Source organism: Typopeltis vanoorti, chromosome 10, assembly GCF_054136105.1.
Source record: "Typopeltis vanoorti isolate ZY-2024b chromosome 10, IOZ_Tvanoo_1.0, whole genome shotgun sequence".
NCBI classification, from domain to species: domain Eukaryota; kingdom Metazoa; phylum Arthropoda; class Arachnida; order Uropygi; family Thelyphonidae; genus Typopeltis; species Typopeltis vanoorti.
Window position 1 is genome coordinate 87,403,296 of NC_143558.1, and position 19,053 is coordinate 87,422,348.

Consider the following 19,053-nt stretch of genomic DNA (forward strand, 5'->3'; position numbering starts at 1 on the left):
GGGGAATCTCTTGCTCATCAATGAGCAATATCGTAGGCTGAATGCAATAACACAGAGGTTCCCAAACTTTCTTGGTTTGTGATGCCTTTAGTGCCCGAGTAATTTTTTCATGGTGCCCCCCTAGGCCAAAAAAAATATATCTTCTGTTTCTACAATAAAGGACCAAGAGGCAATTTTTTTTGGCGACTTAAATTAAGTTAAGGGGGTAATATATCCCTCATTATTTCAAAGCCAAATAAGAAACTTGAAGATTGAAATCTAAGAGTTCCATGCTGAAGAACTTCTGGTGAGTCCAAGCGTAAGTCAACACCTGGTAGTACAACACTAGGGCAACTCGGAGCAAAGGTGGAGCAAGTTTCAATCACTGTCCTTAATATTTTCTCATAATGTAAAACGCAGCTGCTAGGAGATGTATTACTGTTTTACATTATGAGGGAGGATCACTACCCAGACCGGTTTCAACCTTTATTGAGGTCTCATCAGTGAGTAGGTAGACCTGGATAATACCAAGGTTTAAGTGAACCGAACTTGCATACTTTACTATACGAATTGCCAGAAAGGTGCCCGAAATCTAAGAGTTTCAGCATGAAACTCTTAGATTTCGATCTTCAAGTTTCTTATTCGGCTTTGAAATAATAAGGGATTTATTATCCCCTTAACTTAATACCTTCTGTTTATTAAGAAGTTGTACCAAAACTGCTTACTAAGTAACTGTGCCCTAACTATAAATTGAAGGATAAACCAATACTTTTATTTCATTCTTAAATAACCACAAATACTAATGGTATGTGTGTGCCTGTTGAGCACTGCAAAACTTCTTATACATTGGAATTAGACTGAATGCCCCCCCCCCCATTTCTTATTCCACATTGAATTTCACAAAAGTTCATTCAACAATATATCATATATATTGTTGAATGAACTTTTGCACAAAAATTTGTTGCAACTGAAAGCATTCTTTCAAAATTTATTGATGTCTGAAACAATAGTAAAGCCTGATATAATTTTTCCAAGTTTTCTGTTATTTTCTTTTTATTTTAAATAAGACAAATTCTTGTTTTTAACTTTGAAAATTTATCTGTTTCTGAGATTGGCAACACTAAAGGAATTTTTTGAACTCTGAAAATTTGCTTCAACTCTTTTTCCATCATTACCATTTCTTCTTCATTGGCAGAAACAATACTTTCATTAGAATTTTCCTGATTTTCATTGTGTTTATTAATTTCATTGGAAAAAGTCTCTTCCTTCTATAGCAAAATCTAAGATCCATTTCGGTGGTACATCAGTTATTGTAAGACAATCGAAAAAAAAAAAAAGTTGTCAATATCTCAGCACTATTTCATGCAAGTTTCCATTTAAGTAAATATTCTTGGGCAAAATCACCTTGAATTTACCTTAAATTTGTTAACATGAAGTTAAAAAGTATGGAATAAAGAGTTGCATCTTATCCACCAACAGCTGTGACAGTCATCATAACTAGCTTTAGTGAATTATTCAAACTGTGCAGCAATTGAACATCGAGGTATTTGTTAAACCTAGGCTAACAATATCTTTATGAACCTCTTCAATAAACTTAACAAGCACAAGTTCCAATGTGATTAAACGTCCATAACTAATTCCATCTTGTCACATTTCACTTTATTTTTAAAGTTTGCAAAAGACTATTAAAGTCCTAAAATACTTCAGACAGTTGGGATCTTAAAAACTTAACTACATTATGAACATTTTCATTTAAATCACGTTTTGAATTTAAATTTGTCAACTTTGAATAGTTTCCTCATCATTCTCTGAGGAATCATCTAAATCACTAAAGCTATTCTCTGTCATCGAGGGAGGTGCCCTCCTTCGATGAGTTCCTTTCTAACCTTCCATAAATGGTATTTTCATTCATTAATTATAAAAATTAAAATTCTATTCCCATTGCTGACAGTGGTGGGTACTGCAAAAAAATAACCTGTTCTGCCCGACACATTACATAATCTGTTCCAAATATGCAGGGCAAGAGGGCAGCTGTAGAATGCATGTACTACTGTTTCCAATCAGTAACAGATGTCACAGATTGGATCTCCGATGTTAAAGTACTTCCATTTGATGGTATTGACTGGAAGTGGTCATATGCAATTCTCCAAGCAAGATCCCTCCTGTTACCTTGGAACTTCAATAAGTTATGAAACGAAGTATTGTTGTCAGTACCCAACTGTGAAAGTTTGCAGCAAAAGAGATTAAAGATTTCTTTATACCAAATTTTACTTTTTTTTTAAATGGAAACAATGTCAATGAGAGTGTTGTAGCAGTCTTAGAGTTAAACACGGAGTGTTGTAGTATTCAGGAACAATCTCAGCTTTTGGACCTTTATAATCATTTACTCCAAACAGGGAAAGATGACCATCTAGGTAGTACAGGAGAAGGTCTGCAATATTTTATGAATTTTTGAAGGTGTACTGCTCAAATAACAGAATTTTAACACTGGAAGCCCAAATCCTCCATGTTTCATTGATAGTTGAAATTCCTTTTTAACTTCTTGGTATTGGCTGGACACCAAAAAAAAAAAAAAAAAAAAAAAGCACAGGCTTACTATTGTTATGTCTCTCTATTTTCTATATTATTTTTTCGCTTTCTATTCTTTTTCTTACTTTTTCTATTTTATACTTTCCTCTTTTTTTTATATTTTATCCTTTACTTCTATCTAGCTAGTTATCTCTTTCTTGTACCAAGAGTTAGTTCCGGCAAATTTATTTAATTTTAAACGACTGCACCAGCTGGCGACTAATTCTTAGGTCTACTTTAATGACTATCTCTACAATAATACTTAGTAACGGAAACACGTGGTATGCAGTCGCGGCTCCCCCCCCCTTTCTTACACAAATGTTTCCCCCTTCACTTACACAGGTTCAAAATTTTAATAAGTGGTAAGTCAGTCTCGTTTAACAGAACACACAAACTTTGATCTAAAACAATGCATTTTAATACTACTAATTATAATATACATGAAATCAAGCAATGGTATTAATATACAAGAAATACATTTCTGCACGCATGCAATGAGCTCATTCAATCTCTCTTACATACCTCTTAAAATACAGGGTTATGCAATCATAACTCAGAAGCATTATTTAATCAATGTTACTTCAGTGGTTTGCTCTAAGATTGAATGATACTTCTGTCATTATGTTAGTTCTGGTAATACTAAGTTATTAAAATTTATACATGATATTTTCACTCAATCTTATTAATTACAAATCTTATGAGAGTTAATCTCCTTGCTATAAGATTTATGCAATTCACAGGTTCAATGTACAAAGTAGTACCTTCAATCAATGCATTTCATATAACACTTCGTTTCTTGAACTGTTCCATTGAAAGTTCACACATACACACTTTCATAAGTCACAGCAGAAAGGTCCCAACAAGACGTTCAGTCCTAAACGGATCTCCTAGTCGGGTCAAGCAGGGCTATGCTTAAGGTTTTCCCCTTTCTCTTTGTTCATTCTTTGTTCACTGGTTTATACAGCACTTCTTATGCATATAGGATAAGAAATATTTGCCTTACTGGTTAATTTCCTTAGCGAAGTTGTCCCTTAGTTTTATGGCTGATCTTTCCTCGGATATGGCAAGACTTCCTTCATTTCTGCTGTCTTTCTTTACTCAATCCTTTCAAAGTGTTGAATCCTTCGAAGAAGTCACATTGGCGGTAACTCACCAATGGCCCTGTCTGCTGGTTCCTTGTTGTACAGTTGGATGACTTGTACATAACAGAACCCACTGCAACGTGGAGGGTTGCTGGAAACTGGCGCCAAGCATCCTCAGCCTTCAAGGCCTTCTCACTGGCACACAGGAAAAATGCAGGAAACAAAAGAGCGTTTGAAGAGCACGCCGTCCTTATATCATGGCAGCAAGCACCCTCTCTCTCTCTGTCACTCACTCAGCCCTCTTTGATTCGTCAGATACGGTCACGTTCTTTACTCGGCAGCCTTCTTGACGGAACTCTTACTGCAGGGGTTACCGGATGACGTCTCGGATTTTTCTGCTGTGTCATGGACAGATACGTAATGATGAGACCCTCCGCTGATTGGTTAACAACTCTGAAGTCGCTTAACATAACTTTCCCCTGTATCGGGCATGATTTCTAACACAGCTTTTGAATTACCTTACAATAATATTATTGATTAAATTGCTATACTCTCAAATTACACTTTATTCATTGCTTCTTGCCTTTGCTCTTGAGAGCTCAAGCATGTCTTTATCTTAAGTGAGTAATTTCTCATTTGTGGCTGAAACAAATGGCGGTCACAGAGTGGGCTAGTTATTTCCGACACAACACTATATAATTGCTTTTCTTCAGCTTCTGTGATGTGCATAATAATATTTATTATGCACAATTGAGCAGAGAAGATTATGGTTTTGAGTACTGTAGCTTAAGAAGAAAAGAAAAGTGGCCATATTTTCCAGTCTTCTAAGGTTTAAAAGAGGTTAGTTCAAAAGGAATGTCTCCAAGATCCCACTTACCAAAAACTTTTAATTTTGTCTTGTGTGCATTAGTAGCTAATCCACTGATCTTAATGAATTTTTCAAAAATACTAAAAAAAGATATATATATATATATATATATATATATATATATATATGGAATCATCATCCTTCAATGTGCCCACTACATCATCGGCATATGCTAATACCTTATTTTCCTTCATAGTTAAATTATTATTCCTCAACACAGCATGTGTATTGTCGACTTCCTGTTAGAAAGGTTCAAGAACCAATCCAAAGAGCAGTGGACTAACAGGGCAATCTTGATTGACTCCTTTTCGAAATTTAACCAGGTCTACAGGAACTCATTAACTAGGAGGTGGGTAGTTGAATTGGCATAGGCTCCTTAGATAACAGATAGCAGTTTCTTACCTACACCAATTTGCTGGAGGATGTGGAACAGAAAGGGATGCCAGACATTATCAAATGCTTGAGTAAGGCACTGCCATTGACTGCTTTTCATATTAAATAAGCAGATTAGATCACGTAGCAGAAACAGATTAAATTCCATTGCTTAGCCTGGAACACCACACACCTGTGTGCTTTTAATTATGTATCTCATTACCACTTTGATCCTGTTATTGATAATGCGGAAAAATATCTTGTACTCAGTATTAGATAGAGAAATAGGTCTCCAGCTGCTGATTAAGATGTGATCTCTATTAGGTTCTGGAATGAGGATGGTATGGCCTTCTACAAATTCACTCGGTATGTGTCCTAATGAGAGAAAAGAATTAAATAGTATAACTAGAATGGGAAGAATAAAATCCCAGGCCTTGTGGTAAAGTTCTATCCCTAGACCATCAGGGCTTTGGGATTTTCTTGTCTGGCATTCTTTATAGACTGAGTAACTTCAGATACTATAATGGGTCTGTCAAGCCCATCTTGGTTATTGTCTTCAAACAGATTTTTGTGGTTGTTGAAAGATTTTCACTTCATTATATTATAAATTAAAGATACCAAGAAATTATATACTTGGTTTAATCCATTATCCAAGTATACGCAAACAAAGTTTGCGCCTGAAGTATCTTTCAGGACTGGGGTAACTCGTGGCAAAGGTGGTATAACTTCACATCACTTGCCTTAATATCTCATAATGCAAAGCACATCTCCTTGCGGACATGTATAATGCTATGAAAGTCACTATAAAGGTCGAAACCGGTCTGGATAGTGACCTTTTCCATAATGCACAGCATTATACATATAATGCCATGAAAGTCACTATAAAGGTTGAAACCATGGTATAATTTCAGTCTGGGTAGTGACCCTTCCCATAATGCATAGCATTATACATGTCGGCAAAGAGATGTGCTTTGCATTATGGGATACTAAGGCAAGTCATACCACCTTTGCCACGAGTTGCCCCAGTCCTGAAAGATACTTCAGGCACAAACTTTGTTTGCTTAACACTAGGATAATGGATTAAACCAAGTATATAATTTCTTGGTATCATTAATTTATAATATAACTAAGTGAAAAACTTTCAACCTCTATCTATCTCTAATCCAGGGTATTTTAATAATAAGGTGTGACACCTTTTGGCAACTAATATATGAAAATATGACTTCTGCATTACTTCAATCTTGGTATCTCACCTCTGGGTCTGGCTCCCATTGATGAGACCTCAAATAAAGGCCGAAACCGGTCTGGGTAGTGACCCTTCCCATAATGCATAGCATTATACATGTCTGCAAGGATATGTATAATACTTTGCATTATGGGATACTAAGTCAAGTGATGTGAAATCATACGACCTTTGTCACGAGCTGCCCCAAACCTGAAAGATACTTCAGGTGCAAACTTTGTTTGCTTACACTTGGATAATGGATTAAACCAAGTATATAATTTCTTGGTATCTTTAATTTTTAATAAGATTTTTGTAGTGTTTTTGAAAGGAGTCAAGGATGTCTTGAGTGATGGACATGTCTTCACCATCAATGCAGATTTGAGTGATAGTCCTTTCTTTGCAGAATTTAGTGAATTGTGTATTGAAGAATGCAGCTGAAGGGCTATCTGCTAATTCTGCTGTACTCTTACCTTAAAATTTCTTTCTTCTACTTGTTTCTGACTTTCCACTTCTATCTCTACGTTAATATTTCAAATGATGTTGCTACATTCTATACCATTGTATTGGTTTGTTATGAACCAGCTTCTCTCTTTATACAGGTCTTTCAACTTTTTCCTTTGGAGGAAAGCCTGTTCCTTTCCCCATTCCATCATATTCTGTTTTACTGCTTGTTTGAATTTTAACCACATATCCCAATTCCAGGTAACATTATTCCAATTTGAACAGAGGGTCTGGAATTTGGTTGAATAGATCAACAGAAAATTTGGTGGAAGTCTCCATGGTCCAGAACTTATTTCTACTTGTTCCATGCAGTGGAACTTAAGTAGAACTGGATTGTGATCTAACATGTTGATGTCAAGATGTTTTATCTGAATTAACCTATTATCATACCTTGATTCATGTGAATGTAAGACTGGAGGTTAGGATTACAAATCATCCATATGTTTACTAGTTGAGCATTGTCGAGAGATGTTTTTAACTGCGCATATCTTTTCCACTTCTGGGGGTGTCCTCCTATTTTGTCTAATGTGGGGTTTACGATACAATTCCAGTCTCCAGCTGCCATGATGTTGTGGGCACCATATAAATATGGCTCCAATTCCTGGAAGAATTTTCATCTAACTGTTCCACTGGATGGAGCATAAACATTTATAAACCTTATTACACATCTACATTATTTCTAGTTCATTGTCAAGATTCTCCCTTCTGCATCCCTTTGGATATTACAGAATGACCCAAGGAGGGGGGGGGGGGAATAAGAACAGTCTTGTTAAATCTTCCAAAGCTCCAATAAGAAAGTGGATATCTGTTAAACTTTTTATATTTTTATATCTGCAGAAAGGAGACAATGCAGAAAGGAGATGTTATAATTAATGAAGTGTCACTGATAAGTCTTGAACTTCTAAATTTTGGATGAACCTGATGAGGTCTTCAATCTGTGAAGGAACAATTGTGTAGCCTGCTTCTTGTGAACTATTTTACAGTTTTTTTTACACTTCCTTTCCATTATTTTAATTTCATGCCTATTGTTCTTGATTTGGAAGCTAGTTATTTTCTTTTCATGAAGATAATAATCATACTGAGAAAACTCTGAATAAGTAAACTTTATTCGGTGCAGTCAGCCTAGTGGTATATGCACTTCACAACCATATGCCTGGGAAAGGAGTGTCCTGGGTTCAATTCCTGTCGCCGACATGAGGAGCTTAAGGATCTTTCTCAGACATAGCCAAGTTAGCCAGTATTGGGCACACAGACAGCAGGGTTTTTCTCCCTAGTTTATCTGGGGTTTTTCCTCACACAAGCAAGCAAACCAGCCCCGTGGACACTCGCAGCTAGCCATAAAATATATGAGGAGGAATAGGGCTAATCACTTTATCCTCAGGACGGTTATGACTTGGAAGGGCTTAAGATAGCTCTGTAACAGGCCAGTAGGCCTAACACATAGAAGGGAGAAAAAACTTTATTATATTTTCTTTAATTGTATCTCTCACTTTCCCTTTATTAGCATGAGATGGTTCGTCATAGTAAATAAACTCTTCTGAGCCTGAAGAGTTTTCATTTGATGATCCACAACCTTCTCCACATCTTTACATTTTTTATTACTTCTTTTTCTTTTAAATGTAGTTCCTTTTATTTTAATTTTTTTTTTGTTCATCTTCAATTTTTTTTTTTTATTAATTCATCTTTCCTTTTTGATAGTCTTGTCTGCATATTAAGTTCTTTCAGTTGTCATACTTGCTTTCTATTTCTTCTCCAGTTTCTGCTTGTAGAACAGTTTCATGTTTTTGTATTTCATCTTGTATCTGTTCAGTTGTTATACTAGGTTCATTATTGGTAATTTCAACTGATATTGTTCCATCTATATTTGATTGGGAAAGTGGTTCCTGCAGATCTGGAATTTTGGGGCTAATTTCTAGCTGATTTGGTCGGGCACTTTGTGATTTTACCAAGTGTAGTTTGTTTAAAAGCACCGTCTTTACTAAACTGAATTGGAAGATCCGGGAACTCTTCATTATGCCTCTCTGATATATACGGTGTTCTAACTGGCTCTACTGGTGCTCCAACTCTTTCAGCGAAAGTTCTAAAAGGAGAGGTGTTAATGTGGTGTTCAGAACTTTTGCATTTCTGACAGGGTTTGAGACACTGATTAGCAATATGTCCAATCTCCATGCAGTTGAAACATTTAGATTTGGGGCAGTTACCATCCAAGTGATCGTATGAACCACAACGCAGGCACTGCCTTTGTAATCCGGGACAGTTCACCATAACTCAGATTGTACTGATGTTGATAAAATTTGGTTTGAATGTCTTCATATCCATTGTGAAGGTGACATCACCAGAAAACCAGTTTGGATCTTCATTTGATAAACCCTTTTGTATGTTACTAATCTTACCCCATTTCAAGAATGTCTGTATAAGAATTTCATTACTATTCCCTATATATTCCATGGGAAATCTTTCGATTTTTACAGTTTTTACCTGGCTCCCGACCATTAGAGAAATAACTGTACTGCTTTTGAAAGTAAAACCCTGTAATAGTTTGTCCCTTGTTGCCATATTTTTAACTACAATTAAATATTTCCCTCTGCCGTGCGGGAAGAAAGAATGAATCTTATTAGCACCAACTATCTCCTTTCAAACTTTAGCCACCTGTCTCACTTCTTCACATCCTGGAATTTTAATTCCTAGATTTCACCCCCTTGGAGGAATTGGCACCATTATCTCAGGTGGGGAAAAAGAATAAAACCTCTGCATCTGATTGTAAGAGAAGAAAAAAAAGCCTTACAGTCATAAGACTGAGAATTAAATAATCATGTGATAGAGAAATAATTCTACACCACCAGTAAATGCTCTATTTGAGCTACTATAAAATGACGGCCATGATACTGCCAAAAGTAATCCCGTAATGCAGATATCAACTGCTACCAGCAATCTTAATATTTACTTTAAAAAAACAGTGCTAGTGGGGACAAAATCACCACTAGCACCAATAAAGTAAAATCAAAGCGAAAAACGAACGGAAAACAAATAAATAATAAAAAAAAAAAAGTAGTTGCCAAAAACTAAGATGTCATCAGTGTGAGCCAGATCCAGAGGTGATACCAAGTTTGAAATAATGCAGAAGTCATATTTCCATATACAAGTAGTCAAAGGGTATCACACCTTATTACTGCAATTTTGTGGATTAGAGAGAGATGTTAAGTTTTTTCACTAGGTTATACTATAAATTAAAGATGCCAAGAAATTATATTCTTGGTTTCATCCTTTATCCAACTGTAAGCAAACAAAGTTTGCACATGAAGTCACTTCATGACTTCTGCAATATGACTTTTGTATTACTTCAACATTGGTATCACTTCTAGGTCTGGCACCCACTAATGAGACCTCAATAAAGGTCAAAAGGGTAGTCCCTTTTGACATTTATTGAGTATATAGTGTCAACATAATGCAAAGCATTATATGTATCCATAAGGATACGTGCTTTATATTATGGGATACTAAGGCAATTGATCTGAAGTCATTAGCCTCTATATACAAGTAGCTCAGTTGTGAAATCACTTTATGCGCAAACTTTGTTTGCTTACACTTCAACTATACTCTACAAAGTAGATAAAGGATGAAACAAATAATATAATTTCTTGGCATCTTTTTGGTAGATCAGAGGCCATATGCTGTAATGAATATCTAGACTACATTAAATTCCATGACCCTGAATAATCAAGATTTTACAGAACATCTTATCTCCACCAAACAGATTCCACTGGAAGAAGGTTCTTAAAAGTAATCTTATGGAAAACAAAGAAAGTTGTGAATCCTTCCTACATCATCTGAATAAAAACAGAAATGGACTGAAACCCCTTTTAAGGGAAATGGTGCTTCTCCACATATTCTGCAAATTATTTATTTTTATTTCTTATTTCTGAATTAATTAATGGTCTTGTTTTAAATGTTTGGTAAGGAGCTAAATGTACTTATAACTGTCACTATATCACGTACGTGTAGTTCATGTGTTTTCATTGTTGAATCTTCCACTTCTATTCTACTTGTTTAATTTGAGTCATACTGAAGATGCCCTTGACACTTGGACAAAAACTGTTTGTTATGATAAAAATTATGTAAGTAAAATCTGTATTAAATTTTATTTAGTTAAACATTTGATACAATTTGAGGCAAAATTTGCAGAGAAAAATTAATAGAACTCATTTTTAAACAAATAATTGCATACTCACCATATCAGTATAAATTTCAATAGCTTTCAAAAAACTAGTTATTGCTTCTGAAATTAGGAAAAAATAAATAAATAAATACATTTCCTCCCCTCCCAAACAACAAAAAGAATAATTTACTAATTATTTCAATTTATACGAGGGTGGTTCCATAAGTTTCTGGCCTGACTATCTTTTAGAGGTGATAAAAAGAAAACAATCTGAATTAACATCTATATGCCCATAAAAAAAAAAAGTCTGTAATTTTGTCTGCAAAATGGTATAAAACTATATCTTTCACTTCATTTGTCATCTGCAAATTTTCTTCCTCAAAGGTCTTTCATCAGTTTCGAGAAGAGTAGTAGTCACTGGGTGCTGGATTTGAGTTGTAGGGTGAGTGTTCAATCTCCAGGAAGCCACAGTCTTTCACTGCAGCCTTTGGAACAATAGTCATATGGACTGGAGCATTGCCGTGAAGCAAGCAAACACCATGACTCAGCCTTCCTTATCTCTTCTCCTTCATGGCATCAAGCAGTTTGTGCAGGAGTGAAGCATAATATTCTGCATTTACAGTGGTATTCCTTTCCTTGAAGTCAATAAAAAGAATTCTCCAGCAATCCCAAAAGATTGTTACAACAATCTTCTTGGCGGACTGAGTTACTTGACATTTCTCGGCAGTGCTTAGCCCAGTTTGTGCCCCTCGATGAATTCTCTTTTAAAAAGAGGATCATAATAAAGGACCATGGTTTCATCCCCAGTGACAATGGATTCCAGCACTTCTATTGATTCTCTTGGCAAAGCTCTAAAAACTTGCGGGAACAGATCACACAATGCTCCTGAATTAAAGAGAGAAGTCGAGGCACCCACCTTGCACTGACCTTCGTAATGTGAAGCTTCTTGTGAATGATGCAAAAGTGGTTGTTATAGAAAGCCCCTACCTTTGTGAGATTTCTTTGAGCTTCACCCGTCTGTCATTGAGCATTTCCCCTCAACAAGAAAGACATTTTTCTCAGTCATCACTCCCACAGGCTGACCACCACGAGGATCATCTTCAATGCTCTCTCTTCCTAGCCAAAACCATTTAGCCCATTCCTTCATAGTGGAATATGAAGAAGCTTCCCTATAAACACCATCTAATCGCTGTTTGATAGAACTTGGAAAAAGCCCTTCTTTGGTGAAAAACTTTATCACAGTGCACCCAATTTTTAACATTACAGCCACTTAGCATGCTATGGGTCAGTCAAATGAGTGCCTCGAACTGAATGATGAAACTGGTACACTAAGCTTCCCATAAATGGTGCTATCTGTCATGCATGCAGTTTTAAAAGTGGTGTAAATTTTGTATGTCAGTCCAGAAACTTTTGGAACCAACCTTCGTGTGTGTGTGTGTGTGTGTGTGTGTGTGTGTGTGTGTGTGTGTGTGTACACACACACGAAGTTATAGAAAATATTGTACAACAGCTTTTTTTTATTTTCAATTATTTATTCAGATTAAGTCAAAATGCAGCAATGTCTATAATATTCTTTTACTACTATATAATAACTGTATTTTTTAAGGAAATTACAATGTAGCCTAGTATTAACTAAAATAAATTTAATTAATACTTCCAATAATTTGGCAAAGTCAAAATGCCATCAGGGAAAAAAATATATACAGGGTGTTCGGGATAAATTTGACATATTTATAATTAATTATATTTTTCCGTAAGTTACATGTATTAACACACACTTCTCTTCATTTAAAAGTTTGGACCCTTCTTCATTCATATACAAGATGTCAGAAAGGATGGATAGCTGGAACCCACCTGAATCATGGAAGAGAATAACTTGTATCATGATGATTCGTGCCCGCCATCAAAATAAGGATATTACGACTGCTGCCCAATGCTCCCTGAATACAGTAAAAACAATCAGGCATGAACTAGAGACTTGCAATGGTGACTACGAGGATGTAGCAAGAAGAAAGATCCCTAGCAGACGATCTGATTGCGTTCGTACAGCAGAATTCCTCGCAAATCTGCAGGAACAGGTGTTGAAGAATCCTGGCATTGGAATTCGGGCTTTGTTCGTGGAGTTGCTAACTGTAGTCAAGCCCTGGATAACAAGGGTAGCCAATGGTAGGCCGTATGTATGGCAGCAGGATTCGGCCCCTTGCCACACCTCTGGGAAAAGTCAAAAATGGTTGTCTGAAAATTTCTACGACTTCACCAGTCCAAATGTTTGGCCTCCAAACACCCCAGACCTTAACCCCATGGATTATTTTGTATGGGGCGCAGTTGAAAAAGACACCAATCGCACTTCCAGTAATACAAAAACCCAGTTAATGGATAAAATTAAAACAGTTTTTGCGGCCCTTCCCAGGGAGACTGTAGCATCAGCTTGTTCGAGGTTCCGAAGCAGAATTGAAGCTGTGATCGATGCTAATGGTGGTCATTTTGAGTAAATCTTGTTGATAGTATTGTAATTAACTCTGCCTGTAATGTTTTTTTGTCAATTCATTAAATTTAATAGATACAAAGAAGATTTTCTTTTTCCTTACGAAACTGTCAAATTTATCCCGAACACCCTGTATGTACATACCTGATTGTACAGGCACTACACTAAGCAATGAAGATGAGCATGTTAACTGAAAATAGGCCTAAAGTCCTAAATAGTGTCCTTGCTGTGGGCTGAAGTACTGAGGATTAGAGCTTCCCAAATTTGGGATAATTTCATACAACCAAGTTTGGTAAAGTTATGGTAATTTAAAGCAGAAGAAGAATCAAGGAAATTTTTTTGTATTTGCTGCAATAGAGTAAAGTGGCTTTCTTCCAGACTGTTCTATGGCATGTGTCCAAAGCATGATCAGCAAGTCCTGAGTATATGTAATGGTGGATATGAATATAGTCCTTGCGTTAAGAAATTCTTCCACCAGATGAATTTCATCACTCAGTGAGCCAAGTACCAGGCTTACTGGAGGCCTAAAACTTGAAAAAGCTCTATTTTCATTCTTTTATAATCCATAAAACATTCTATTAAACACAATTAGTGAAAATATAAGTAGAAAGGCAAAGACACACATAAGTAGGGATGCTATCTTTAGTCTTTAAAGCAGGGTTTCTGGATGGATGAAATTCACATTAAAGCAAACAAAATTAATTCACTTCAAAGGTTTTAAGGCAGCAGTGGATTTATTGTTATTATTACCCAAGACCCCATGGACTCAAAGACTCATCTAGGAGGTGCTTTTATCATACACACTTAAATTCTCTGCAGACACCACACTCTCAGGCAAGGCATTCCAATCATTCACAACTCTGCATGCAAAAAACCTGCTTCTCACTCCCCTACTCACATCCTCTTTATATAGTTTCCAGGGATAACCCCTGATCCCCCACTGTTTTCTGCAGAACCTCTCCAACATTGACCCTATAACAACCCCCTTATGAACTTGGAGGTGCCATCATATCTCTCCTCTCTGTCCCAACCAGACTGTAAATTGCATCTTCTCAATCTTTCCTCTTATTCAACATTCCAGAAGTCAGAAACTACCTTAGTCAGTTGCCTCTGGATCCTTTCCAGCATCTCTTCATCCTTCTGAAAACCAGGTGACCAAATCTGGGAACAGTAGTCTATGTGTGGCCTAATCAAAGCCTTATACAATGGAACAAGAATCTGCCTACTTCTACAAGTCAGTGTCCTCCGCATCATTCCCGGGAGTCTTTGTCCTTATCCACTATCACCCCAAGATCTCTTATTTCCTCCACCTCCGACAGTATATCCTCACTAAGCATAAATTCTGCATGCCATCTTTGTTTCCCAAATTTTAAAATTTTGTAAGGCAACAACATCTTCTCTACTCTTCATGGTTTGTCCCAACTTTGCATCATCTGCAAACAAATGAATATCTCCATCCAAATCTTCGCCAATATCATTAATATACAAGTTAAAACAGTAATAGCCCTAAAACAGGACCCCTGAGGCACACTGCTAGTGACTTTCATTTTCCTGGATATTGCTCCCCATACACAACTTGCTGATACCTATCAGATAGCCAGTCTCCAATCCAATGCACTAATCTGATATCCAACCCCATCTGCTCTAGTTTGACTACCAACTTATCACAAGTCATCTATCAAAATCAAAAGCCTTTGCGAAATCTAAGTTATTACTGTGTATCCCCTCTCCTCTGTCCAAGGAAGCAGCAACCTTATTGTAATAAGTTAGTAGATTATTAAAACATGACCTCCCTTTAGCAAATCCATGCTATCCATCAAAGATAATACCATCGCTGTCAACCCAACTCTGGATCCTAGTTCTCACAAGCTTCTCCAGCAACTTAATTACAACACCTGACACACAGATAGGCCTGTAGTTTGATGCTTGAGTTCTATCACCTTCTTTATGAAGTGGCACAATCTTGCCCTCCTTAGGAACTTGACCCAGTGTCGCATTAAGAAAATATGTCAAGGCAGATGTCAACTCCCTGACACATTCCTTCAGAATATGTGGTGATATATTATCAAGTTCCACAGCCTTATTTACATCTACTTTGCTCAACTCCCTATACACGTCTTGCTCACTTACAGTCAGTCTCTCCACCCCATCATCATCAACTGCTCTCAATCTCTAAATGAAGTCACATTTGCAAGATTGAAAGACCTTTATGAACTGCTCATTAAATATCTCCACTACATCTTCCACAACAGCTGTCTTTATACCATTTTCTCCAATCAATGTCATTCCTTCCATAATCTTTTTTTTTTTTTTTTTTCTTTTTTGGCTACATATTGAAAGAACTCCTTAGAATTCTTTTTGGATTCATTAACTAACTGCTGTTCATACCTCACTTTTGCTACCCTTACCAACCAAGTCACCCACCTTGCCTGGTCTTTGAAATCCTCATGGAATTGGTTATCACCACTTCTCTTATGCTGCCTCCATAATGTCCTTTTTCTCTGTTGCATGCTTAATCTCTCTATTCATCTATTTCACAACTAGTTTATTTAACCTTCTGACTAGGCTTGCCAGAAGTCCCATATATATGTCCAAAATTTTAATGAAAAGATAAAATTATAAATATCATGTTAAGCAATTATACTTTTCAATATTCTTTTCGAATAATCCAAATTAAATTGATTTCTAAGCAATAAGAACTGACAATTTGAGGAAATTAATTGTGGTTACAGTTTACGGTGCTGTCCCTTTAATTGGTCAGTTTTTATTTAGTATAAGCATTTTATTTATAATTCTGTACAGATATATTGTATTTGCTTATTTTCAAACAGTTCTTATATGGACATTGTGCAGAAATCAGTACAGTACGTGGATTTTATTTCAATAATTATTAAAAAATAACATCTCCCCTTTTTCGAATGTGCGATATTTGGTTAATACATAAAATATTTAATTAAAGGTAAATTAATTTTTGTTTCTTTTCTTAACCTCTTAATAATGCCAAATATCTTTCAATTAATCATTGTTAAAAACAACAATGATTAATTGAAAGATAACTTTAAAACATCATTCAATAGATGTCGTAAAATGTATTGCATTTTGTGGAGACAATGCAAATACGAATGTTGGAGGACTACTTCATCAAGGGACAAATAATGTCTTGCAAAACTTAAATACTCCTGTAATGAAAATTTGAAAGGAATTGAATGTCCAATTGCATAATTGCATGCAAACTGTAGCTGATGTATTATCAGTTGATTATCATTGTATTATGATGATGTATTATCAGATGATGCATTATCAGCTTGTTGAGTTTTGTTGTTAAACTCTTTACATATTTTATTATCTATGCAGTTCGGACAGAATGACTTAAAGAGTTCTGTGAATTTGTTAACTCAGAATATCAGTCTCTGTTATCTTATTCTAAAACTCACTGGCTCTCATTAGGAAATGCAATAGAAAGAATTATACATTTATTTGAGGCACTTAAATCGTTCTTTAATTCGGAAGAAAAACTACCAAAATTTTGGTAGATTCTTTAACCTTCCAAACGGCCAGGACGTCTATAGACGTCCAACTAATTCTGGATATGATTCAGCCCACCTGTTTAAAGAACCAGGATAAGTGCAATTTGACCATCCTGTCCATTAGAAGGTGTGATAAACCCTCATGCTGAAGAGAACGGTTAATCGGATTATCTCATGTTCGTAGCTACCTCTCAGTTGCCTATAACAAGAAACGCACATCCTTGTTCTATGCTGGTCAACTGGATTTTAGTTATATAGGATAGACTAAAAATAGAGAATTTATTTATATTTTTGTTTTCTCTTTTTATTGTACAATACAATTTTAATTTCTGGACAAAATAAAGGTCTTCCATAATTTCTTCACTTAAATTTACCTTGGAGAACCAATTTCATTTTTAATTTTTTTGCGCTAATTTTCTTTGTTCTCGAAGAAATTAATTCACGATAATTATTTGAAATATTCTTTTAAAAAAAGAATAGAAAACCGGCTACCGACGTTCCAGATTATATTATTTTTATTTTTGTAAAAAACCATCGAAATCAAATAATACTTCACAGATTTCCTTCAGGACACACTGGAGCAACTTTGCTTTATAGAGAATAATGTGAAATTCTTTAATCATATCACTAAATTTTTTCTTTATATTATATAGTAATCTACTGTTCTTTGTACTTTCACTTTCTTGGTTTCCCTGAATAATTGGTCATTACAAAATGAAATTAACAGTTATAGATATTTACTGCATAATTCAGAAATTTTATTCTCCAATTTTTAAAGTAAGCGATACATTTGCTTATTTTTATCATTCAAAATATGTATATCAAATGCATCAAATGTGAATTCCTTTTACAATACAAATGAACTTTATTTCGACTATGATAGCATCACCCCCCCCTCCCGTTGCAACAATACCAGACACACGAAAGCTGTTATGAAAGATAGGTACAGTTTTTAAACTGTACCTAATAAACTGCAATTTTTATTACAGTTTTATTTCGTGATTTTTCCATAATAATTGTTCCACATAACGTTTACTTGTTTCGACACAGAAACTAAGTTTTGATTATTATAAATTTGCTAATTATAAATAAGAAAATATACATTTTATTTCCCTATTATTATAAATCAGGAAGTTATGTGACATTGGCTAATAGGGGAAATTAATATTTAAAAACACTGTCATCCTACAAATGCAATATCAGAATATGCTTCGAATGTCTGCTAATCAATCAGAAAGATTGAAAAACAGAACAAGGAATTTCTGCCTGTAAAATATTCAGTTACTGCATGAGGTACTTTAGTGTGCTGCCTTCTGGGCATGTTCTTTTGATCTGGTTCCCAGTGGGTGGTGGGGGGAGTTGGTAATCTCTGTTAGTCTACAACTTGTTACTGGGAAGAAAGGAATATTAGAGAGTATAACCAATATACAATTCATTTGTGAAATGGCAAGCAAGAGCAGCAACAGCAATAACAGTAATTTTTAAGTTTTAAAAGAGGTAAACCGTGAGTAGACATATCGGTACACAATAAATAAGGGCAAAAACTCACGTAGAAAGATTATTTATTAGTATAATTTTCGCCTGTGTGTCACAGGCATCTTCAGTACATTAAGCTCAAAATTAAACACTAACTGACAATTCCAAAAAGCGCCACCTAAGTAGCTGGTGTAAGATAACTAAAAAGGTAAATTTTTAGTTATCTTACACCAGCTTTTCTTACACCACTAAGTTAGGAAAGATTAGCTGATTTGTAAAGTACTATCTCCCATAAAGGGGATAGGCGTAAGCCGTCAGATCTGTTTAAGTTAGGAGAATGAAGTAGAGTTTCACATGTTTCTTTATAAAGGCGTTCCATGAGAAACTGACTTTTGTGAAGAACTCTTGTCTTTCTCCAATGAACTCTGTGTCTAGTGAAGATGGCATGTTCAGACTTTTCAGGTTTAATGTACTGAAGATGCCTGTGACACACAGGCGAAAATTATACTAATAAATAATCTTTCTACGTGAGTTTTTTCCATTATTTATTGTGTACCGAACAGTAATTTTTTCCAAGATAATTATCAAATAATTTAGAATTTTTCGATAAGAAAAGTGAAACTGATCACTATAAATAAAGAAATCATTTTTGGTATAAATACTTCATCAGCCTGTAAAACAAATGTCAGTTTTACTGTGTTAGGATATCTGAACAACAGAAAATGAGACAAGACATTCTTGCTTGAGGCAATTTAGTGTGACTTCTAGGAAACTTTCTGTCTTGTGTTTCTCAAAAGAGTAATCTAAGACTTTT

General features: G+C 35.4%; 1 protein-coding gene across 1 annotated transcript in view; it reads right to left on the minus strand.

Moving 5' to 3' along the window:
• The window catches only part of LOC150102569 (alpha-soluble NSF attachment protein-like), a 183,397-nt gene that overhangs the window by 105,072 nt on the left and 59,272 nt on the right, over nt 1–19,053 (minus strand). The window contains exon 4 of the mRNA XM_090398810.1: nt 10,825–10,871. Within this exon, the coding sequence (XP_090254936.1) occupies nt 10,825–10,871 (47 nt within the window). The remainder of the gene's footprint in view (nt 1–10,824; nt 10,872–19,053) is intronic.